This window comes from Panthera leo, chromosome A1 (genome assembly GCF_018350215.1).
Source record: "Panthera leo isolate Ple1 chromosome A1, P.leo_Ple1_pat1.1, whole genome shotgun sequence".
NCBI classification, from domain to species: domain Eukaryota; kingdom Metazoa; phylum Chordata; class Mammalia; order Carnivora; family Felidae; genus Panthera; species Panthera leo.
In genome coordinates this window covers 226831764-226857614 of record NC_056679.1, presented here as the reverse complement: position 1 = coordinate 226857614, position 25851 = coordinate 226831764, and the positions used below count along the sequence as shown (strand labels likewise).

General features: G+C 47.2%; 1 protein-coding gene across 1 annotated transcript in view; it reads right to left on the bottom strand.

Moving 5' to 3' along the window:
* The window catches only part of ANKH (ANKH inorganic pyrophosphate transport regulator), a 136824-nt gene extending 111382 nt beyond the window's left edge, over positions 1–25442 (bottom strand). The window contains exon 1 of the mRNA XM_042952958.1: positions 25235–25442. Within this exon, the coding sequence (XP_042808892.1) occupies positions 25235–25330 (96 nt within the window). The 5' untranslated portion in view covers positions 25331–25442. The remainder of the gene's footprint in view (positions 1–25234) is intronic.
* Between the last annotated feature and the right edge of the window lie 409 nt (positions 25443–25851).

Sequence of the window (25851 nt, the reverse complement as noted above, 5' to 3'; positions counted from 1 at the left end):
GAGAGAGAGAGAGAGGGAGACACAGAATCCAAAGCAGGCTCCAGGCTCTGAGCTGTCAGCACAGAGCCCGACGCGGGTCTCGAACCCATGACCCGTGAGATCATGACCTGAGCCGAAGTCAGACACTTAACCGACTGAGCCACCCAGGCGCCCCTCCAGATATATTTTTAATTCCGTTGCGACTAAGCGACTAACGTTAAAAGGGATGAATGTGTGTCTCTGGTGAATCATTAGAATAACTTGGGTGAGTCTGTGTCACTGTAAAAAGAAACCCTAGGAAAGCCTGAGAGTAGAGCCCAGGGCCAGCTCAGCAGAGCACTCTTTGAAATGCTTCTCAAATCCGGCACTCCTGACTTTGAAAACCAATTTTACAATCAAGCTCTTGATCTTTCGGATAGCTTGGTGTGCTGGTGATAAAAAGCAGCATGGGTCTACACTCTACCCTAGCAGGCATCCTGTGCTGCTTACCATCATTTCATTTCAAGCCTTCGGAAGATTCAGAAACACCCATACAGTGTTACTATGAATTTTTGGCTTGTGAGACTCTGGCAGAAGCTCCTGCTGGCTGTGAATTACTTTTCCTGTTTGTCTTTCTGCTTAACCAGTCGCCCTCCTTGTCTCCTGCCGGAATTACGGAATCACGCTCCGGGCAATAGCATCCTTCTCCGGACAGCTAGGACCACCTTCCCGTGTGCAAGCCTGGAGGTTGGGGTGGGGGGGCTGCAGCGGTTGGAGGGCCTGCCCCTGCCCGAGGCGACGGGAGAGAGGAAACAGAGGGGAAAGCCTCCAGCACAAAACAACTGGTCCCCGAGGGGCTGTCTGCCTCACTCCAGTGGGATTATGTTATTTGGCAGATGGCTCTTTGCACACTTTCTGATAAAGGACAGTTTATAAACAGCTTATTTTTTCAATAAATCATTTAATGAACACAACACAACCCTCCATGGTGTGAATTTTTCTGCCAGTGTATACACAATGCAGCTGTGACCCGGCAGAAGCCTAGCCAGACCCCTCCCGGCCCCTAAGGTGGGCATGCGTTGGCCGCCGAACAGAACAGAACCACTATCCCCGGCAAGACAAAGAACACCAAAGGCCTGGCCGCTGGGGGACTCGGGTGTTTGTAAAGAGCATGAGAATCTCTTTGAACACAAATCCAAATGAAAAACGAATCATACACATCTGAGCAAAGACCCTTCAAGTGATTTTGACCTAGCCACCCAAATATATCTTCCCTTCGCTGTTTGAGCCCATTGAGCCTGGTGCCCTGTTAGTTTCACAGAGGGGGAAAGGTCTTGCAACGAAAGCGTGAGAGGTGTCAGTGGGTTGCCATAGCAACCGCAGCACATTTTTCCCACTTCCTGACTTCGATTTCAACCTAAGTGGTGAACTCGGGCAGATACCAACTTACTTTTCACGTCCGGAAAAGGGAAGATTGTATCCTATTTCATTCTCATCCTTAACAGAGAGAGGAGCGAAGGCAGGTAGAAAGGATGCTAACCTAGACAGTCATGAACACACACACGCACACGCAGGCACACGGCTGGGGCTTGCTGTCTGACTGGGTCCTCTTAAAGCACAGAATTCCAGCATATTCTGTAGCCTGAATTCTTGAGAGTTGGATCAGTTAAGAACAAAAACCGGAAACATACCTTTTTAAGAAAATCTTTAGCATAAAACAGAGTTTTTGTTTGGTTCCGTTTTCAAGGCTGGCTAGATTCAGATGCAGACTAGAAAATGCCAAGCTCTAGATTCTCATTTTCTAGAAGAAACGACAAGACGCTGGACAAGAGAACGAAAATCCCAATGGAACTCACTGCATAGCCTGCCACTCTTAATATTCTAATTTTGCACCTTAAATAGGGCACTTCATGCACAGGGTGCGTGTCTGTGGAACCCAGTATTTATTCTGACTCTGGAAGGAACGTGCCATCGAAACATCTGCCATCAGAGGGAGGAACCCCTGCCTTGACTGCCCAGTACCGTGTCACGACTTGCAGGATGAACCAGAGACAATGACCAGTATGTGGCCCTTTCTGTGATCTAATGTCATAACGCCCAGGCTGGCCTCGTCCGAGATGTTTAGCCAAGGCCCTCCATGAATGTCACTAAAACCTTGAGAATAAGCAAGAGAATACATGAGAAGCTGTTAAATGCTTTATTAGGGGAGGCTCTTGCCATATAAGCGACGGGTGGTAACATTTTGCTTTCATCCCAATCACACCCCCCATAAACTAGTTTGCTCGAAAAGAGATTCCAATGTTCTCTTGGTCTCACAAAGTGGGGCATCTGGCTAGAGCAAGGAATCCCCGAACACTTTTGCAAGATAGTTTATTTTTTCCTCGTCCTGCATCCAACATACACGATTTAAAGATTTCTAAGAAGGAATGCTATGTTATTCCAGGAGGGAGATGGTACCCACCGTTTTCTATTTTGTCCTAGGACAGAACCACATCGAGAAGGAACCACAATTTCCTAGGAAGGCGGTGAATGTTAAACATAAACAAGTCACAAACATGGGTTATTCTTTTCTGGATTCAGACCTCAACCAAATTCTGATTTTTCTAACCGGGGTTTGAATCTAATGTTATAGTCGCAAGGTAAATTGAGCTGTGCACTTCTGATTTGTGAGTTATATTTTTATTATGTTTCCTGTTATTTTCCTTTTTAAAATTTTAAATTAAAAGAATTTTAAAAATGGCTCTATTGAGGTATATTCAACATGCTTATTTAATTTTTTTAAGTTTATTTATTGAGAGAGAGAGAGAGAGAGAGAGCACGCACACACACGGGGGAGGGGCAGAGAGGGAGAGAGAGAATCCCAAGCAGGCTCTGCACTGTCAGCACTAAGCCCAATTTGGAGCTCGAACCCATGATCCTGGGATTATGACCTGAGCCAAAATCAAGAGTTGGACGCTTAACCGACTGAGACACCCAGGCGCCCTGTGATAAGAGCTCTTAAGGTCCAGTGTGACCAACTTGCAAATACTCAGCACAGTGCTGTCGACTCTGGTCTTCTAATGGTTACAGTAGTTGCTACTTTCAAGGAAAAGTAGCTGCTGATGAGTTTGCTGCCTAAGATGGTTTCTAGAAATGACAATTTGATTGAGGAAGTACTACCTTTGTTTTTGAAGTTTTCCTCAAAATTCTGATGTATCAGGTTAAAGGAGTTCCTGCTGGCTTTCTAATGATGCCCAGGGAGCTTCATTAGCGTCTGTCCCCAAAGAAAAGGTGTTCTGACACCTCAAGACCGCGAAGGCGGGGCTCCTGGCTGGCTCAGTCGGTAGAGCAGGTGATTCTTGATCTTGGGGTGGTGAGTTCGAGCCCCACGTTGGGGGTAGAGATTATTTAAAATAATATCCTAAGGAAAAAAAAAAAAAAGGGACATCCAACCAAGGGGCATCCTAAAAGGTGACCCAAGGGCCTCTACAACAATAGAAGAGACAGGATCAGTTCCCACGGAGTGGAGCCTCAGAAAAGACCTCCCAGCTGCTCCAAATTAGTATGTCTCTTGGTTTTATATAACTTGACAGGTTAATACCTTAATCATGATTTTTTTCTTCTTTACCCTATAGCACGTGTCACGAACCTTCCTAAAAGTTGTAAGGGGAAATGTATATGACTGATATGTTTAATAATTGCTTCTACTGGTTTTACACTCATTAGGTAGAACGGGGCAAAAAAAAATGTTTAGGGGGATGAAGAGCTAACATACAGACATTTTGTTTAAAAAAAAAAAGGAAATAATCAGGCCTCTTCCTTCCTGGACAAACAAGGGACCTAAGGGGAAGTAATTAAAGCATAAGATACGTGACATTTCTTTTTTTTTAAATCTTTTTTAATGTTTATTTATTTTTGAGAGAGAGGCAGACTGCAAGTGGGGGAGGAGCAGAGAGAGAGGGAGACACAGAATCCGAAGCTGACTCCAGGCTCTGAGCCATCAGCACAGAGCCCGATGCGGGGCTCAAACTCATGGACCGTGAGATCATGACCTGAGCGGAAGTCGGACACTTAACTGACCAAGCCACCCAGGCACCCCAAGATACATGATATTTCTCTTTTAAAATATTTTTTTTTTAATTGGGGTAAACTATCCATAATATAACATCGACCATTTTAACAATTTTTGAAGCGGAAAATTCAGTGACGTTAAGTACATCCACACTGTTGTACAACCATCAGCACCGTCCACGTCCAGGACTTTTTTTCACGGCGCAGAACTGAAACTCTGTCCCCATTCAACACCAGCTCCTGATTCGCCCCCTCCCCTCAGCCCCTGGCCACCGTTCTCTCCGTCTCTACGGATCTGACTGCTCCTGGGACCTCCTGAGTGGAACCATGCATCATTTGTCCTTTTGTAACTGGCTGGTTCCACTTCGCATAAATGACATCTCGGTTCATCCATGGTGAAGCCGGGGTCAGTACGTAACAACCTAGCATGCCCCAAATCCTAGAATTCCAGTATGAGGTGCCAATCCTGAAGCTCTAAGAAAAACGTGAGGGGCTGGCGCTTTACGAAGGGATACTAAATTTGGCACATGTCTGCCCCCAGGAGAGAGTAAGAGGCTAACTAGATGCTTTTGCTAAAATCGGATGAACTCCTAGGTATTGATACGTAGGAAGCTATTTATAGTGAGGAAACGTAAGATTTCATTCCAGCCTGCTTTGCTTAAGGCAGGGCTGGCCAACAGCTAATCGGCGTCCCCTGTGTAATACTGACCTCGCCTGGGAGCTGTCTGAGGCTCGGCTGCTGGTCTCGCCCATCATTCCCTCACCTGCCAGTCCTGAAGGCTGCTGCTGTGTTTCAGCCACAAGCGAACTGCATCCAAAGCTCAGCTCACTGGCAGGTCTGAAGGTCAAGGACAGAGACCAGTTCTGACCAAGCAGCACCCCAAGCACACCAGCTGGGGGCGGGGGGAAATCCATGCTGCGTTATTACTGTTGGGCGTATAGGTCACATATGAACTCATCGTCCAGGCCTGCGGAGCATCAAAGCCATTAGTCTGCAGCATCCTGAGAAAACGCTCAGCTAAGTTTCTCGGGCTGGACTGGGAACACACAGAGCTGGCCGGGGCGGGAGGGTGGGTGTTCTTCTGTCCAGGCTGATGATCAACACTGAAGTGTCTCCTCCATTCACTCAGTGCTCATGAGCCACGACTGAGAATCCTGTTACCACTGGATGGTGATCACCTTCCCTTTCCTCTCTCGGCAATAACGCCTAAGGCAGAATGTTCTGGACACGCAAGGCGGAACACTTGGAGATCCCTGGACAGCACACCTGTTCTACCCGGTCACCTCCTGTGTTCAGCACAGCGAAGTCTTGCTGAGGGCTTCAGGGTAGGCGGGCGTCTACACTGTGGCCAGAACACGGAGTGATTAGAACATTCACACACATTACTTCCCGCGTCTGGTAACTGTCTCCACCTCAGCAGCAGAGGCTCCGTCTCCTGGGCTGTTCAGCTCCCTGCCCAACGAGTCCCTGGGCTTCTTGTCTGTCCGTGACACTCAAGACCTCAGTGCGCGAGAGCCCCTCCCAGCGACCATTGGGGGTTGACCAAAAACAAACCGAGCCCATCTGAGAGTACCAGGAGAGACCACAGAGCAAGAACAGACGGGGGTCAGGAGACTGAACCCGGAGGAAGAGGCAGGCAGGAGGGAACTGAGGAGTAAGGTGGGTTCTTCCCCTACTTCCCCCACAGCCCTCCACCCCTTCCTGCATGCGCCCTGGCCCCCGGTCTCAGCTTTGGGTAGGGGAGGATCCAGGCCATCACCCAAGGAGGACTAAGTAAAGGGAAGCGGTTACCGCAGTCCTGACTTCCACACCTGGCAGCCGAGACGGCACCTTTCAGACACAGTGGGCACACAGGTCACCTCCTTGGGTAAGTGAATAGAACCGCACTCTGCTGTAGATGTCTGAGCGTGACCTTGTCCTAATGGACGCGATCCTTTTCTCTTACTCCTGTGAACCCACGAAGCAGGGATGAAGGGGAACAATAGAGTGTTCTGGCATCTCCCCACCACCCTGCCCTGCAGCCAAGTTCACATTCACATCCCTCACAAGAGGGAACGAGTCTCTTGGCTGCAGAGCAGAGCAACTTTATTCGCTGGGCTGCGGGGTGTCCCCCTCTGCCTCGTGCCTTCATTGCCCCGAATTTGGTTAGAAAAGCCTTTTTTTTTTAAATTTTGTAATATTCCTAAGGTCGGCAGTCTCGGGACAACCCTGCTGCCTTAGGTTTCTCTCTCTGGTCCATTCTTTCTCTGTACAATAAGCAAACAGCCCGGCTTATTTCCTAAACACGCGATTATGTTACATTTGCCAAGTTTCCCTGACCTTCCCTCTGGTCTAAGGTGTTCCGAGATACATGTGCTATCTCAGTGCTTTCGCCAGACGTCTCGGCTACCGGCTCAAAAGCAGCAGTCAAACTTCAATTTACAAGAGGTCCTTTAGCCCGAAGAAAGACACATTTGGTGCTTTCCAAACCACAGTCTTGCAAAATGAAGGGCCCTGCATCAAAAACCGTGCACGTCTCTCCGGGACGGAGGGAGTCACTAAACCGTAGCTGACAAGGGCAAAGTCATTATCGTCCCATTTTCATCTACACCGGGGAGGGTAAAGGAGGAAAACGCAGGCACCTCCAAGAGGACGCAGATGGGGCCAGGAAAGAAGACAAAGATCCTTGAGGGGGAAAGAGGGCGGTTGCGGATTTTGAAACAATATTGCCCTTGCTGCCGCTGCATGCCAGCCGTGTTCCAGGATGCCCTCCCTGGGGAAGAAAGGAAAGCACCCTGCAATCCGCTGAGACCTGCACGCTTCAGCAAAGAGAACGAGCTCACAGCGCTGCTAAGGGAACAAAAAGGCTGTAATCAAGGACGGGAGATCAAGGGCTCCAGCTGTGCTCCCGGCCGCACCTCTGCACTAGGCCCACCTTTCGTGTCTGAGTCCTCTGGCTCCGCACGGCACACACAGCGACTGCTTGGGGCCAGGCCACCACTCAGGCTGCCAGATCATGTGGACCGGCCGCAGAAACGTCTATTTATTCGGTGCCGATAGATACGCACCCGGTCCTTCTGGCAATCTTGAGTCTCTCCTGCTCAGTATGGGAGGACCTTCTGCCTTCCAACGACCACTGCTCATTACAAGACCCCAGGAGACACCACAGTCGAAAATTCAGTAAGGATTTTTTAAGTTTTACACTCTGTTCCACGGAGAAGAAAACCTTCAAGTGGTATTGCCGCACCTCTCTGGGACCAAGTAGTAGCGACTACTAGGAAGAAAATGATATTACGAGAAGAGGGAGGTTATAAATTATTTTAATGAGCCGTTGGAAAGAAAAAAGGTAATTTATCTCCCTCGACTTTCCCCCTTATCCCATCCCCCTCCCCACCAAAACCTCAAAAAGCAAGCCGATAAACAAAAATGCCTCAAAGATGGGATAAAAGAAGAAAAATGCTTTTATGCCCAGGAGCTGTCCACCCCTGGAAAAACACAATTAACACGCGCATAAGAAGAAGGCCCCTGCTACATTTCGGGAAACCACATGAGCCTCGAGTCCCCACAAGATTAATCGTACGGTACTCTCATCCAGCCTGGTTGCAGGCTTTAGTTTCAAAGCCCTACTATGAGCTTCATGACAAATCCCTGCTTTGCTTTTCTAAGATTTTCTCCCCCTTTCTCTTAAAAACGGAACGCCGTCCCGTTAAAGGAAGAAAAACAAACTGGCTTGTTTCAAACAACCTATAAATATTTTATAGGATGCTAAGGGAAACCTCAAACAACACAAAACTATCAAAATGTTGCCACGGTTATGTAATCAATGATTAATAAGCTCGAAGGGGAGACCGCTGCACACAACTACACATCACAGTTCTGGGTTAAGAGGGACAGGGTTTTAGTTTACAATACAGCGCTGTGTTTTAAAAACCCACCGCTCTTATTTCCACGCTTCCCCCTTCGGGGCCTGTCAACCTCAGTTGCTAAGGAACTGGCACAAACTAGAGACTGGATTCCTTCTTTGTAAACATGGTCCGGCAGGTACGTCTGTCCCAAGTGCGTTTTCTTTTTCACCTTCTCATTTGGATTTTGCTGGGGGCGGGGGTGGGGGGGGAAGCATTCTAATTCTATTTTTTTACCATAGTCTCTCATTTTGTGTCATGGTAAGTGATGTGACACACTCAGAATCCTTAAAGCAAAGGACTTTCCCCTCTTACAATGTTACGTATATAGACACAGTTCATAAAACTATTTATTAAAGAAAATCATTTGCACAGAAATTACAGGTGATCAGACTATACATCAGAGGGAGGGAGGGCAGATAGGCTTACTAGCAATATTGTTGGCGATTAGATTAATATTACTTCAGCGTTACCTTCTGCTCAGGTCCCCCGCTAGGTCACGTAATATAATAGTTACTGCTGTGACATAATATGGCGCATTAAAGGCTTTTTGGTTTGATTGCAGCCCAGCACAGAGCCCAGTGCAGGGCTCGATCTCATGAACTGTGACATCATGACCTGGGCCAAAATCAAGAGTCAGACGCTTAACCGACTGAGCCACCCAAGGGCCCCTGATTGGAGCCCATTCTAACGATGAAACGTCCGCAGTGCACAAAGCTCTTTGCTAGGAGGCCACCGCTAATATGGCAATGGCGTCTCAACATTGGTCCTCTGCACGTCCGGGGCTCCTCAGTCTAACCCAACCACAGTTGTGCAGGGTGATTCCTCTGCCCCAGATGGAGACGCGTACTCGCCAATCAGACAAGACTGCCATTCGGTAAGATACTCCTTTAATGGTCATTGGATCGTGTACCCCCTAAAGGAAGCCTGGTCTCTGGGAACTTCCAGGGCTGAAAGTGAAGGCCGTTAACCAGGAGTGGTCGGGGGAGGGGTGCTCCCCGGCATCCTTTCCCACCTGCCGGGGGTTAAGACCTCCTTACCAGGCCGCACCTTGTAGTACTCGAGTCACCCCGACTTCTTCCCTCAGGTGAAAACATCTCACCCGAAAGGGCATATTTTTGCACGTTTTTCTTTCACCAGAAAATGCAAGAATAATTGTTTCTCAAGGTAGTCGGTCTCATTGGGATCCACGTTAGGACCAGTGGGCGGATCCGAGAGTCAAGTCCACACAGCTAGTAATTCCCTCCCGGACACGGTGCCAGATTTCAACATTTGAGAGGAGCGGCTTTCCCTCTGGGTGGGGAAGGGGGGCCCTGAGCTGAGCTGTGTGAGAGGCAGTGTGCTTAGGGTGAAACGAAGTGAGCTCACTTTGCTGTCCCTCCGACTTAGAGGGACGGATGCACTTTGGCTGATAAGAGGTGGGACAGATGTGCTGACCTTGAGCTGATCCCATGTGTTGGGCAGGCAGGCAATCTCAGTTCTCTTCCCCCATGCCCGCCTGAGGCTCCCCCTGTGCTGAGTGCCAAGGGGAAGGGCGTCGGGGACAGCCACCACAGGGGGATCACATCCCAGCCCTGCCTCCGGGGCTCCAGGTAAGGTGGGGAGACCTGTGTAGGCCCCATGGGGGGGGGGTATGGGGAGGGTAGGGGCCCTGGGGCCTCCAGGAAGGGCGGAATGAGCTCGACCCTCTGCCTCTTCTGGAGCCCGCTGCCATGAAAAGGCGAGCGACTCAGGACCGTGGCAATCCAGACAACCAAATCTGAAATTAATGAGTGCTTGGAAAGGAAAAATAACCTTTTAAAAAAAGACACCTGATTTATGAAAAGGTGCTGAAAAGCGAAGGAAACAGCGATGTCTGCCAGAAGGTGTGGCCAATTAAAGCTCAAAGAGTCCACACTAAGGGTTTTGGGGGTTTTTTTGTTTTGTCTTGTTTTAGTTGATGATTAGATTGTAAGAAAGTAATACTCGGCAGCAGAGAGGCGGGGAGGCTGGGGTGAAAGGCGGGGGGGTGCTGAAAAGGGAGGACCCATCTTCACTAGGACCCTCAGACAGGGACCGGGGAGGAGGCTGAAGACTCAGAAACCCCCAGAGCACGGAAGGCGGGCCTCTGGCTACGGTGCCTGTGAACCACAGGCTCTCAGCAGCTCTGAGCTTTGCCACCTCTCTGCCCCAAGATTGGACTCCATACTCCCTGGTGCCCGAGAGGATCCAGGACTCACAAGGAAAGTGGAGCTCACATCTGAGGAGGGGAAAGAGGGTGGCCGGGGCCAGTGGGCTCTCATGGCCAGGCATGGCCTCTACAGATGTCCACTGATGACAGATAACTTCCTTCCGGGCAGGGTGAGCCTACGTGCCCCTGGGTGGTGGAACAGCTCTCCCATATAATGAGAATATATTTTATAAATTAAAATTTTTTAATGTTTATTTATTTTTGACAGAGAGAGAGAGAGAGACAGAGACAGAGCATGAGCGGGGGAGGGGCAGAGAGAGAGAGGGAGACACAGAATCCAAAGCAGGCTCCAGGCTCCGAGCTGTCAGCACAGAGCCCGATGCGGGGCGCGAACTCACAGACTGCGAGATCATGACCTGAGCAGAAGTCGGACGCTCAACCGACTGAGCCACCCAGGTGCCCGCCCCCCCGATTCCTACTATTCTAACAGCATGGTTTTCTACTACTCCTCGTTGCAGATATGTAATATTTTAAGAACATTAAGGGCTAAATAGCTTTGGTAGAGAGGCCTGGAAACCTAGCCACAATTTATAATATTTCTATAGCAAAATGTATTCTAAATGCGTTTTATGAATTATAACCACACAGGAAGCTCAGACAATACTAAAAAACACATAAACAAACATAAAGCCATTACAGGAACCCCTCTAGGTTAGTCCACTCGCTACTGTTTACTCAGCAAATGTTTAGTATACAGAAAGAGCAAACCAGGGAGCCTCATCAAATTTAATTCCAGATGGCATCTCTCTGCTGTCACCAGGCACCTGGTGCAAGGGTAATCTTATCCTTAGCACAGCATCATGATGATGCAGATAAATTTCCTTCCCCCAAAGTCCTCAGGCATTCCGGGGCCAAATATGCAGAAATGTTTTTGAATTTTCCACATCACTATTTCATTAAGGCAAATGGCTGAGAACTGACTGCATTCTAATAAAGCATTTTTACATGTTGAAGGAAAAATGAATATTCATAGTATTTGCATTTAGGTAAAAATGCAAGCTCTCATTTACAAAGAATGTGACCAACTTGTCCCAGGAAGGGAAGGAGGAGGGAGGGAGGAAAGGAGGGAAGGAAAGGGAGAGGGAGGAAGGGGGAGAGAGAGACGGACACACAGAGGGACAAAAGACAGCTACACAGACACTATTCAGGTAGCTCCCACCGTTTTGCATATTTTATACGCTCTCTCAGGCAAGCAATTTCAAACATTGCACTAAATTTATTAACAAATGAACATGAATGAAATGGAACTCCTTCTCTTCCCTTGGAACCGGCTCCCTTCAAGTTTGGTGGCAAACTTTACACCCTCTCACGCCCTGTGGCCAAGCCCACCTGATTCTAGAAGGTGTTTCCTTTCGGTTCTCCCTCCCCGCCGCAGCCCTATGTTAGGCCACCTCTCCTCTCTGCTGGTTTCCTTGCCACGGCTGCTCTCACCTCCAATTCATTAGCCACGCTGAAACCAAAATTATCTTTCAAATATGCAAATCCAAGCACACCACACCCCCACTGGGAACCTTCAAAGTTTCCCACTGCGGTCAGGACCAAAGCCAAACTCCTTACCCGGATGAACTGGAACCTTGCCGGTCTGGGGTCTGGGTTCCACTGGTCCTGCCACCCTGCCCCTGCACCCTCCCAGTCTGGTTCCTTGATCAATTTGCGCTAAGCATCCGTCGTCACTCCTCACCTGGAATCCCCTGCTTTTCAGAACAGGGACATACTATCCTCCGTGGGTCTCTCAGCTGGAACAGAGAGCTTCCCGACCCTTAAAGTTAAAGGTTACTCTTAGAGGATCCCAGGGGAGATTGACCCAAGGAGAGCATATTTTGTAGAAAGTGCCTGTCTGTCCCTTCCCCATATCCTATGGGATAATCGCTGTGCAGCCAAGGATCGCATCCTTTTTCTTAGTCTGTCCTTAGTGACTAGCGCTGTGCTTGGGACATAGTAGGTGTCCAAGAAACATCTGTTGAATGAACACATTCATGAAGACCTATTTCCTCTGTGTTCCATATTTCCCGATTATTTAACCAGCGCAAAGGCTCCGAAACAGCACGGTAAGTACCTGGAGAAGGAGGTTACAACTTTTAGCTCACTGAGCACCCACCACACTTTAACTTAGCAAAAACACCTTGGTGGGTCACTGCCATAACTGTCAACACAATTGAGAATGGCCTGGCGCCATTTGTATGTCTAAATGAGAGAAGGGGTCAATGGTATATGCAAGTGTCCTCCTTCAACTCTGTGACAGACAGCAGCCTATAATTAAAAGTAGATGCAGCCTATCATTTCAAAAAAGCACGTTACCTAAATCCCAGTATTTCAACTTAAAAAAAAAAAAAAAACCAAAAGCCCCAAGGGGTGAGAAAACGGAGCCTTAAAACTCTTCTCCCCAAAGTAAAACAAACAAACAAACAAAAAAAAGCAGCAGCACTGCTGGCACCCATGCTGTAAAATCCAAGTGTTACCAGCATCTTCATTCAGCACGCTTCTGTCTGCCCCACCCTCGCTGGCTCCAGTTAAAGGAATCTCCTTTCTGCAAGTCACTGTATCGATACAGAGCAAGAAAAAGGTCAGACGGTCAAGGCTAGTAATAAACAGGTGTAGCCGCAGCGTAGCGGGCTCAAAGTCTTAGCAACACTGCTTCGCACACGTGCAGCGCTCCATGCTTTTCAAAGCACTTGAGTGTCCAGTCTCTATTTGGCCTGCACCTCCAAAAGAAGGTACGCAAGCCCTTTATCCCTATTTGACAGTTGGGAAAACTGAAGCCCGCTGAGGTCAAGTTCTCTGCTCAAGGTCACAGAGCCAATGGGTCCAGGGATGGAGGTCAAACGCACGGGTCCTGTCAGGAGTGGGTGGTTTTTTTGTTTTTGTTTTTTTTCCCCCTCCAACCTCGTTGTGCTCAGCTTGGACTGCTGACAGACACTACTGGGCAGAAGGAGCGGGGAAGAACCGAGAAGCCACAGGAACTCGGTGCACCTCTGAATGAGTGCGAACCATCTGCACTCTCTCTGCTCTCCAGAGTGGAAGGGAAATAGCCAGGAGAGCAGGTTAAACAGAAGGAGCCGTGGTCAGGGTGGCAGAAAAGCGAGAAAGCTTTGTCTTCCAGTTCCCCTCAACATCACTGGCTCTGCATTTCCCTACAACACAGTCAACACAAACCCTCTCCGATGAGACTCCAAGCATGCGCCATCCGTCCCAGGAGCCAGGCTGCTCTGCTGAGGCTGAACCACACAAGGCACGGCTATTCAATGCACTCATCTCTGAAGTGGGAAGGTGACCCTCCACAGTGCATGCCCCGTGTCTAGGGCAGGGCCTGGCATCCAGGAAGGTCAGTAACTTTTTTCTCCTCTCCCAAGTATTCACCTGGGACGTTTTAGGAAGCACATTTCTTGAGCATCACTGAACTCATCGAAAAGCACTTTTCTCTGCCTTGAAAGCTTTAGGAGCAGGTATTTTCCAGACGTATGCAAGTGAAGCCAACACAATCCTTTCTTTCCTGTGCTTATGCCTAGCCCCATGCAGAGTAGGGATTTGGTCCAAAACGTGCCTACTGAAAAGAATGGACGTCCTGAAACAGTTTAAAAGTGTTACCTTCTGTAACACTGATCTGTCAGCATTAAAAAAAAAATGCTTTTAATAAAAGAAATCATTTGAAGGAGCTGAGCACCATGTGGCTTTGAGAGAACTCGCATGCAAATTCCTGGGGGCGGAAGTCACTGGACTGTGAAACAGCATCCAGGCAAGGAATGCCTGTGGCACACTCCCACAGGGCACCTGCAGGGTAGACTGGAACTTTGCAGGAGTGTGGTGCCGTGCCGAAGCCTTGAAGAGGGGAACACATACGTCAGTATTTTGAGTATTAATCCAAGGAAATAATCAGATGTGTGCAAAGATTTCTGTACAAAAACGTTCCCAAGCATTATTCAAGATAGAATGAAGCAGAACCAATTTGAACATCTAACCACAAGAGAATAAATAAGTTATAGCATATCTATGCGAGAGAATGCTAGGAAGCCATTAATCATCACATGCTAGATGAATACTTAACGTCAAGGGCAGCTGCCTACATATAAAATGGAAAGAGGTTATGATATTCTTTTAAATGACATGCGGGGGCACCTGGGTGGCTCAGTCAGTTAAGCATCCCACTCTCGATGGTGGCTCGGGCCGGGATCTCACGGCTTGTGGGATGGAGCCCTGGATTGAGCCCATGGTCGTGAGCACACAGCCTGCCTGGGGTTCTCTCTCTCCCTCTCTCTCTGCCCCTCCCCCTACTCTCTCTCTCAAAATCAATAAATAAACATTTTAAAAAAAGATAAAATACATGCCAAAAAACAACGAAAAAACAAAAAAAAGAGGCGAGATGCACACCAGTGGTAAAATAAGACAGCTGTTCTGTCTAGGTGATTAGGTTTGCACGTGGTTCTTATTCTTGATACTTTTACTTATTTTCCTCCCCTTTAGAATGAAAATGAACATCTGTAATTACAATAGATTAATATATATATATATTTTTTAAAGAGAGACCCTCTTCAAAAGCCACAGGCATTCCCAGTAGCTTATGACGTCACTTAAAACTTCTCCCTTCTGATAAAATATACCTAACAGAGAATTTAGCATTTTTACCACTCTTAAGCATGCGGTCCAAGCGGCATGAAGGGCATTCACGTTATGGTGCAGCCATTGCCACCGCCCATCTCCAGAACACTGTCCTTCCCAGCTGAGGCCGCACCCGCTGAACAGGATCCCCCCTAAGCCCCGCCAGCCACTGTTCCCCTTCCTGTCTAGGGCTCTATTCCCCGGACCTCATCGCAGTGGAATCATGCCACAGCTGTCCTTCTGTGTCTGGCTTCTTGCATTTAGTGGCATATCTTCAAGGTTCATCTGTGTGGTGGTATACATCACCACTCCATTCCTCTGGAAGGCGGAGGAATAATTCATAGTAGGCATATACCGCATTGTTTTCCATGGTGTTAGTTAGTTTACTTATTTATTTATTTACTTATTTTTATGTTTTATTTCTTTTTGAGAATAAGAGGGACCGAGCACAAGCAGGGGGAGGGGCCGAGAGAGAGGGAGTCACAGAGTCCGAAACAGGCTCCCGGCTCTGAGCTGTCAGCACAGAGCCCGACGCGGGGCTCGAACTCACGGACCGCGAGATCATGACCTGAGCCGAAGTCGGACGCTCAACCGACTGAGCCACCCAGACGCCCCACGTGGTGTTAGTTTTTAAATCAGACTTTAATTTTTATCATGGCTGAACAGCAAAATCATCAGCAGTTCATAGACGTGAAGGATCAGAATTGAAAACACCAGAGAGTACAAGGAACAAAGTTATGTTACACGGAAAGCCAAAGTCTCCACCTAGCTAGAATCCACTAAAATCTACAATATCAAGCCATAGCTGGCCACCGGAATAGTGGTTACCTCTGGGGGACCGGCACTGGGGAACCTTCCGGGCTGACGGAAACGATCCATAGCTGGGCTGCGGTCTGGGTCACACAGCTATGCATTGGTCGTCTGTCAAAACTCATGGGACGGTACACGTGAGTCCTGTGCATTTCACCGGATGTAAACCGTAAACCGTACCTCCATTTTTAAAAAGAAATGAAACACAGGCCTCCCAGGACCCCCTCTGAAAGAAGATGCGTTGGCCTAAAAGAAATGTGAGTAAATAGGAATTCTAGAAAAACAAGGCGGTTCAGCCCACGCCCTGCGGTGGCTGTCCACTGTCCCTGCGAGTGAGTCCAAGCCCATCCCCTTCACTGCTGAAACACTGGTTTGTCTAGGGAAGTCTGGTAAACACAGGGTTTACGAACCACCCGTGCCAGGGAACCTGCCCAAATTTGGTCAACAGCCCGACAGGTGTGCGGCCCGGGGGGTGTAATACCTAAAGGTATGTGCCTTTGTGTGGGAGTAGAAAGGAGGTGCATCTTGAGCACCTGTCAGGCTCCGGGTGATGTGATGCTGCATCTGGAAAGGGAGGAGATAAAGCCCCAGAACCCATTGTGAAGAAAAACCAGGTCTCCGAGCCTATGCTAGGGAACCGCATTCGCGCGTGACATCTGGGGCTGACAAGAGACACTCTGACTGCCTCATTTCAGATCGGGCTGGCTGTGAGGTGCCTTTCTAGTTGTTTCTTCGCTGGGCTCGGCTCGAATCCCCAAGAGGTGGACGTTACCTCTTTCTTATTAAGCACGGCTATTTGTTTACTCTCCTCCGTGCAGTTTGTCTTTATAAAATGTCAACTTCAGGCCGCACGTGGTGGGAGGCCTCAGTGTCCCAGCCACAGTGAGTTTCCTGCCAAGCCATTTAAAGCCCTCAGATGTCAGACAATTTTTTTTTTTTTTTTGTAATCTGCTGTTCTAGATTCGCTACACTACTAGTCCCCTCTATTAAAATGCACGGCCTGGCGGCCAGCAGATCTCCGGATTCAAGAGCGCCCAAACTTTTTACTGTCTTAAAAGCAGCTTTGGAAACAGAACAGGCACACCTAAGCCAGATGGCAAACTAGAAACTGACAGTCAGAGAGTCAAATACTTCCTTAGACTTAACGTTATATTTTTAAGAAACTAAGCGGGGACAGCCTCAAGTGCCCCCTACCAGCTGTGGTCTCTGTCCAGGCAGGGACCAATGAGGCACGGGAAGCGTGTGCTGGTGAATGTGGGCTCGGAGGTATGACAAGGAGTCACACACAGCCCTTCCCCCGCCCCCCGAGGTTGGGGACAGCGATGTCTACACACATCAGGAAAATGGCTGCACATTTATACCGCCAAACCCACGCTTCCAGGAAGGTAATCCTCGAACAACACTGAAGGTGTCAGACTCTTCCAGAGCCTTGCCCATCTACGGATACCAAAATACCATAAAAAATGCAAAAGCCAGCAAGGACCTGAGAGCAAACTTAGACCACAATGTACTCCCTCAACTAGAAACGAGGCCGGGGGCGCCTGGGTGGCTCAGTCGGTTAAGCAGCCGACTTCAGCTCAGGTCACGATCTCGCGGTCCGTGAGTTCGAGCCCCACATCGGGCTCTGTGCTGACAGCTCAGAGCCTGGAGCCTGCTTCTGATTCTGTGTCTCCCTCTCTCTCTGCCCCTCCCCCGTTCATGCTCTGTCTCTCTCTGTCTCAAAAATAAATAAAACGTTAAAAAAAAAAATTAAAAAAAAAAGAAACAAGGCCGGTCCGTCTGTCCTGGGACCATGTGACATTTCCTGAACCAGAGGTACAGGCTGTTTCTGATAACTCCTCATCTAGGGGAGAAATTACCCCCTTTGTCCTGACAAATAACCGAGGTATCTCCCTTCCCAGGATGGGCTTTGAAAACGTCTTTTGGTGTGACGGAGCGATCACAGAGAAGCGGCAGAAACGTTGTGATGCACACGTCTGCTGAGAGAATGTCCTCTCTGTCACTTTCAGCTCATGGGTCCTCAGCACCGTCGGTGGAATCTGGTTGGAACAGCAGGTGAATGGTTCCCAAACCATGAAAGTAATACAAAACCCACAAAAGCAAACCCTGAATGTGTAGGGCTTGCTGTGAAGTCTGCTCTTTTACCTCTACTGTGCCTCTGTTTTCACCTCTGCAGATGGGGTGCTTCCTACTCTGATGACAAGGGCACCTAGAGAGAAGGAGGCAGGGGGTGACCACGGCCAGACGAGAGCTATCACGTCACAGCTGGCACAGCCTTCCCGCTCTGTTACAATTACTGAGCGCCTCGCTGTTACAATTACTGAGCGCCTCGCTGTGTGTTATCATAAACTGCACTGTGCAATTTACACATTTTGATCCGTGCCCTTCTGATTGCAAAAGTGTTTCATGTCTGTTTTCTCAACCAGGATCCAAGCAATTTGAGGGCAGGGAAAACAACCGTCATAAGGTGTATATGCTTTTTCCCAAAGGAGGCCTCCGGAATGATTTATTCTTCACTTTTCACGGAATTCTACTGTTTTAGTTTCTGAGACCCAGGGCAGATCTGAAGCAAGAAATTAAAAAGTACTCATCGTGTATTAAGTATTGTTACTAATTATTATTTTATTATTTTTATCATCTTGGTTAGTGCCAAACTCTTTAAGTGTTTTGAGTATCACCTGTCAGCATATATCCCGGATTGCCTAGCACAACAGATACTTACAAGACACCAAAAAATGTTACATTATGTCCTGCGTATATACTATATTTATTTAATATGTTAGGCAAACGTGCAACACCTATTTCCAGCAACAATAATTATCATACTAAAAAAGAAAAAGAAAACCAATGACCTGCATTTTAAAGGATAAGCTTCAGTTAGCAAAAAAACGCACTTAGATCGGGAGCTCATAGCCCGATAACAGTGCATAAAACAGGGTTTTCTGTATTTCTATTGCACCTCCACAGAAACTCGTCGAATTGTAGGTGCTGAAAAATACCAGATTGACTTCTTAAAATGCAGGCATCACCCAAGTCACTCTGGTATGAATTTCACAAGGTTTATTTATCCCAACTCACACAGCCATTGAAAAAGAATGATTTTCCATCTGGGGACTCTCATCTTCCCATCCCAACTTAACCCGTCCAAGTCAGACAAGGGAGAGTGAAAAGACACAGAAACCGGATTACCGACCCCTGGCATACACTCGGCGTTTTGCATCGAAAAGGTGAGACGGTACCATAAACGGAAATTCTTAGGGCTCACTGCTTTAAAAAAATGTGACGTACTCCTAGAAAGAGAGTTAGATACTATCTTCATATATGAAGTGTTTATCTTTTGAAGGATATGCTTGGGAAGAAGTATTCTGACAAAGTAGTAGTTAGGCTAGTCATCAAACCACTCAATAAATAAATAAGTGAAGAAACCCGCCGCAGGATTATACCTCCGTGGCTTTAGAGATAATCTACTTACTTAAGTGCATCGAAAGGCAGGTACTTTAAATGCAGATGTACATCTAAAGAGAACTGGGAAACACCATGGAGAACTGAGTATCAATTGGACTAAGGAGGTCACGGTGTCCTTGACTAAATATGGACTGCCAGAGAAGAGTGACCTCATTTTCTGTGTATGAATGAGAAACAGAAAAAGGCACTAAATTATGCCAGGCATAAAGCCCAAGGCAGTCAGAAAAAAACACATTATCTACTTATTATACAAAGATGCTCTCTGAAACCTTCTACTGCAGGAAACAAAAAACCTCAGCATTGAAACAAATCGGGGAAGAAATAGGTGAAGGGGATCATGAGGTACAGACTTCCAGTTACCAAATAAGTAAGTCACGGAGGCGGAAAGGACAGCATAGGGACTACAGTCAATAATACTATGGGGCGCCTGGGTGGCTCAGTCGGTTGAGCGTCTGACTCCGGCTCAGGCCATGATCTCGTGGTCCGTGAGCTCGAGCCCCGTGTCGGGCTCTGTGCTGACAGCTCAGAGCTTGGAGCCTGCTTCAGATTCTGTGTCTCCTCCTCTCTCTGTCTCTCCCTCCCATGCTCATGCTCTCTGTCTCTCAATAATAAATAAATATTAAAAAAAATAATATTGTAACAACATTGTACAGTAACAAGTGGTGACCACACTTACCGGGGTGAGCACTGTGTAAGGTACAGGATTGTGAAATCACTGTGTTGCAGTATGGCAACTATTCTTCAATAATAAAAAATAATAAAAAATTAATAATACCATTGTAAAAAACGTAGGTACTCGATAAATACTAAAGGAACAAAAAATAAACAACGGAATATACAGCAAAGGCAATTACCGCATGCTTGTGTCATCAAATACTGGGCTACTATTAAAATCATACTTGGGGAGCCCGGGGGGCTCGGTTGGGTAAGTGCTCAGCTTCACAAGGTTGAGCCCTGCATTGGGTTCTGTGCTGACCATGAAGCCTGCTTGAGATTCTCTCTCTCTCCCTCCGCCCCTCCCGAGCTTACACTTGCACACATGTGTGTGATCTCTCAACTACAAATAAATAAAACTTTAAAACCATACTTAAATACCTCCAAGTGACATGGGGAAGAGGCCTCCGTGTGAAACATATACGTATCTCGGTTATGGGGAACAAAACTGGCAGGAGATAGGCAAAATGTTGAAGGAGCTTTTTTTCTTCAGAGTGGAATCAGGGGTATTTTTAACTTTTTCCTCCATTTTAAAATCCTTATCCAACTTTTAAACAGCCAGCATACACTATTTTTATAATTAGAAAACAATTAATGTCATTTTGAAATGTATTCCATTAGTACTGAATAGGTGGGAAAAAAAAGTCCCCCCCCCCGCCCCACCCCCCATGATTACTAGGAAACCTAGCCTGAGGTAGCCATTTCCGGCTTCAGGTACTTTGCGCAGTGGAACATACACAGGTCAGTTTCAGTATCACTTAAGGCAAGCTGCCTGGGGAGTCCCTTGCATCACTTAGGGACCTCGGATGGACACACACTCCCTTCCCAACAGTGGCCAGTGTCAGATACTCACCCTTTTTCATTCCTGTACCTCCTGGTCTGGGTGGGTGGGGGTATGTATTTCTCTACTTAGGAGACAGAAAGGACATGTATACAACTATTTTTCCTGGGCCTCCCTTTTTTTCCATTTTGTGATATTAGTAACTTGACACCCTTATACTGTGAAAGCCTAACGGTAGGTTTCCTAAGTTAGAAAGGGCTCTTAGCATTCCTACTGCCCATCTTATGCTACTAATTATAACACTCCATATACAAAACTCTTTGTTCACAGATAAAAACTTTAGGTCTTTGAATTATCATACTGGACCCAACCAAATTCAGTGAATCAATCATTCGGGGCAACGGGAAATACCCACAGTTATCATTTTGGTGTGAAAAAGGGAATTGCCTGACACTTGGAAGACCACATTTCTTCTTTTATTTATTTATTTATTATTATTATTATTATTATTATTATTATTGAAAGCGAGAACGTGAGCATAGGGGAGGGGCAGAGGGAGAGAGAGAGAATCCTAAGCAGGCTCCACACTCAGTGCAGAGCCTGACACGGGGCTTGATCCCACGACCCTGGGATTGTGACCTGAGGGGAAATCAAGAGTCAGATGTTCAACCCACAGAACCCCCCGGGGGGGCCCAGAACACATTCCTTCTGAATTGAGAACAATTTCAACCTTCTTGTCTCCTTCAAAGTCTTCAGAACAAACTTGTACTTAACGCTTTAAGTGTCGTTAAGTAGCTTGTAACAAAGTTCACTGATTTATCCAACATAATTTGGTGAACTTGGCTTTTAAGGAATTCGAAGACTTTGTACCAAGTTTAGTTTTAAGCAGAAATAACAGTCCTTTAAACATAGTGACAACATGGGCATCTGCAGATATTTTAAAGAAATACATTGTTCAAAATCTATTTTAGCAATCTGTAGTGCTCCAGTGATAAAGACTAAGTAATTTCTAAACAATTTTATTGTGAAGTATCAGTTGCTTATCTTTTTGTTCCCTTTTAACAAAAGCCAAAATAAGACACACTGTTGGTTTATCAATATGAATTATCTGTATAACTTGGTTCTTCCGTGAACCTCTTGGATCATGGAATTTTATGATTGTCTTACATCATAAATTCAACATCTGACAGCTAAGATCAAGTTTAAGCCCAGGTTGGGAATCAGAAAAGCCAGAACTTATCCTAAATTTCTAAGAACTCCTGGGTGGATTTCAGTGATGAGCCTGACTGGAGAAGGCAGACAGTAGAATGACTAAGGGCCCAGCAGATGTGGGCTTGAATCCTGGTTCTGCCCAGTAATACCTGTGTGATTTTGGACAAGTGACTTAACACGTCTAAGCCTCTCAGTCCTTCCTCATTGACAACATGTGCTGAGATGCTTTAAGCACATACTGAGTGGTCTGTGAATGGAAGCAATTAACACTTTTGATTTTCAGTGTATAAAAATAGAGATAAAATTATAATTCTAGATATACTGCCATTATAAAGTGTTCTATGCATCTACAGGGTTCTACAAACATTATTTTAGTTTCTGCAATAATGGATTTATTCTCATTCTTTCCTACGGTGCTTCTGTTTAATATTACAAAGCAGGTCATTTATTCCATATAGTTTTGTTCCCCAGTGTAGATTTCAACCCTCCCTCACCCCCCCCCCACCAAAGTACCACCACCACCAAAATTTAAAATGTGATAATAGTTTTTGCTAGTCTTGCTAGAATACTCCATAATATTTGGGTTTCCTCCCTGACTGACCTATGAAATTATAGGGAACTGTATACAACAGAATGTTCATGGAGAATCTCAGGAGGCACTGAATGAATCATTACAGGCTTCTTCCTTGCCCCTCCCCCACATGCACTAACAGCTCTGAGATAATTTATGACTATATAATTCCTTTACACAGTCACATCTGTGTTGTTTATTCAAATTGCAATGGAATCTTGTATACAGCTGGAATCCCATTTTTTGTCCATATATTCTGTCCATAAAAGTTCTGTCCATATATTCTACAGGAACAACAGAGATGTTTATAACCATTTAAAAAAAAAAAAAAACCATCTAAGAAACATTTTAAGTCATTTTACTATCTTTTTGCTCTTGACAAGTCAGAGACGTAAAAGCTAATGAGATGTTTTCCTTGCAATTTTGCATTTCTCGATCATCTGCACAGCATGCAACCCAAAGGCTGCTTTGACCTTTGACCTTTGCACTCCCTTGTTACATTTCTTCTTTAGGGTTAGTCAGTTACTGAACTATGAAGCACTGTTGGCTCAAGGGAAGGTGTAATATACCTGCCCACTCTCACAGAAGATTGGTAGAGATCTGCATGTGTCCATCTGTCTAAACTATGATTAAAAACTCAAGTCAAGAGCTGCATATTTGCTGAAGTCTAAAGTAGACCTACTTTTGCAACCAGGTTCATTCTTCCTCTTCGCTGTCGTGTTTCCAAGTAATTGGGGTGAAACGCTCCTCTGTTCTTACCACATGTGACCAGGTCACTCTTCAACTCCTACTGTTAATTCTCTTCCTTCAGTTTAAAACTAAGAAAAAGTAAGTTCCACCCCTTTAACCTTGTCATATTTTGCAAGACAATTATCAAACAACACTGGCAAAAGAAGGTTTGGCAAACCTGTCGATTTCTTTCCCCCATCCCTTCACCCCTAACTCTGACAAGCTATCTCGACCACCAGACAGCCTGCACCCTCATAAATGCACTGGCGCTTAAGGGATAAGGACCTCAAACAACACTTGTTGATAAAGCTTCTGTGCAAAAAGACAATGCTTCTGGCACTTTGCTTATGTCAGCTATGATAATTAGGTTAGCAATGTTTTAAGAAGGCACTTGAATTATTAGACCCACAAGGATAAACCATCTGTATAACTGTTTATATGTCTAGCGTCCCTTTTGTGACCTCAGGAGAGATCCTTTCCCTTACGCTGAAATCAAATCCTTAGGTATATCGGCCTGGAATTAAATCAAGGCAAATGTGAGGCAATACTATGTTATATTTCAAGTCATTTAGTTACGACAAAGAATACTCTTATCTTCACCAGTTATCCCATATAATCCTCCCTCCCCACCCCACCACACACACACACACACACACACACACACACACACACACACACACACACCAGTTCATGGAGAAGTGATCAAGTAAGCTGGTGAGCTGGTGAGTAGCCCGGGCTTTCTGACCACCTTTGGGGTGGCTCCAAGAAAATAAGCCTTAAAATAGTAAAAGGTTCGGGTGTCTATATAGCACTTGACTCATCTAAAATGTGAAGTGTAGTAAATTCAGGTCCTAAAACCTTTCCGTAGATGATAGGAAATGCCCGAAGTCACCAGTTAACTAGGAAAGAAGAGATGGTGAGCAGGAAGGAGATGGAGAGCAGAGAAGCCCTTGGGGGACCCTGGAAAGCAACTGTCAGAGCAAAGTGGCAACAGAAAAAAATGTAAGATTTCACCAAGGGAAATTAGTTGGCTTACTAGACAAAGGTCTCTAGAGACTATACTACGTTGCAAACACTTATTGGCAAGAAAATTTGCAGAAAAAAAGCAGCTTACAATGTGGGCTAAGTATTAGTGAGCCTGTAGAGTTGCAATCAATCAGAAGTTCTGAGTACAGAAAAGACCAATCCAAGCCAATCCTCATCTACTAGAGGAGTCAAACAACCCCCCTTCTGAAAAACTGGATTTGGAAAACTAAAAGTGCACTAACATAGGTGCATTTTCTATATAAACATCCCTCGAAGTCTCTTGACTTACAGGAAAAGAAATAAGGTACTACAATACCAGGAGTGTGGCTCATCACACGCCCGGCCGGTTTCCACACCTGCCCATCAAGGAACTGACCCCCCCCCCCCCCCCACCATCCTCTTCCTGGCCTTGAGATGTAGCCGCATCGCACCCGAGGCCCTGCAAAAACGGTCCCCACAGGCAAAGTGCAGAGTACCAGTGCCCCTCTGCTGAAGAGTCTGCAGCGCTACATTTGCAATGACGCCACATGGAGAGAAATGGGGAAAAGCACGAAAAAGAAGCAAGGATGAGAAGGCAACAAACAAAAATGTGCTCCCCTCCTTTAGTGGTCCAAGAGAGAAAAAAAATAAACAAACGCCAAACTACAGACGGCCAACGGTCGGCTTATCATTTGGGCACCCGTAATCCATACCTGGGCAAAAAAAAAACAAAAAACAAAAAACAAAAAAACCCAAAATTAGAAGTACCTGGAAACCAACTTGGACACACTGTAATGCAAAATCTCCCCATCATCGCCATCACCATCACCACCGACACCGGATAAATAAAAACCAAGCACTTGAGCTATATATATGCAACTACTTACAGACCTGAGGTTTACATAATAACAAATTACATAATACTCCTGCTGTGCACTAAAAACCCTTCTATAGGTGAAGCTCTAATCCCTCTGGTCTTTTAACATTTTCCGGAGAGAGCTGGAAAAGTCTGCTGAATAATTGGGGGCAGGGGGGATGGAGTGCTGGAAAAGTCATCCTTGACAAGCTGCAAGCCCAACCAAATGTTCTAGGATAAAAAAGGCACTCGCAGCAGGTGACTCCCTGCTGCTCTCATCCCCTGGCGCCCGGGTGTCTAAGGCCAAGAAGTGCGAGCGGGGCGCGGGGTTCAGGGCGCAACTGCCCGGGCCGGGCGGGGGGCGCGGCCGGGGCTTACCTGCTCCCCGAAGTCGATGGCTATGTTGGTGATGCCCAGGGGCACCAGGAACCGGATCAGGGGCCAGTAGTGCGTGAGCGCCGGGAATTTCACCATAGTCCCCGCCGTGGGCTGACCCCACACACATCTGCCGCCGCGAGGGGACTCTGCCGGGAGGCGCGGGGCGAGTGGGCCGAGCGGGGGCGCGGGCGGACGGAGGCCGGGTCCGGCGGGGCCTCGGGGCGGCGGCGGCTCCTCCTCGCGGCTGCGGCGCCCTCTCCAAGCGCGGCTGCTCTAGCAGGAGATCCGCAAGCTCAAGTCCATCCCCGCTGCCCTCCCACACAACAAAGATCTGCCGGGAAAAAAAAGAGGAGGGACAGCGGCGGCAGCGGCGGCGGCGGCGGCAGCAGAAGGTTCTGCTGACAGCGGCTCCATTATAAGCGCTCTGGGGCCCGGAAATAAATAAATAACCGCGCGCACGAGGCGCCGCCGCCGCCGCCGCCGCCGCCGTGCGGAGGAAATCAGGGGCGGGCGCGGAGGCGCGGACACCGCCGGCGGCCCCGGGGGCGGGCGGGCGGCGGGCTGGGGAGGGGCCGGGCCGGGCGGGAGGGCGGGCGGCGCCCTCCTTCCCTCCGCCG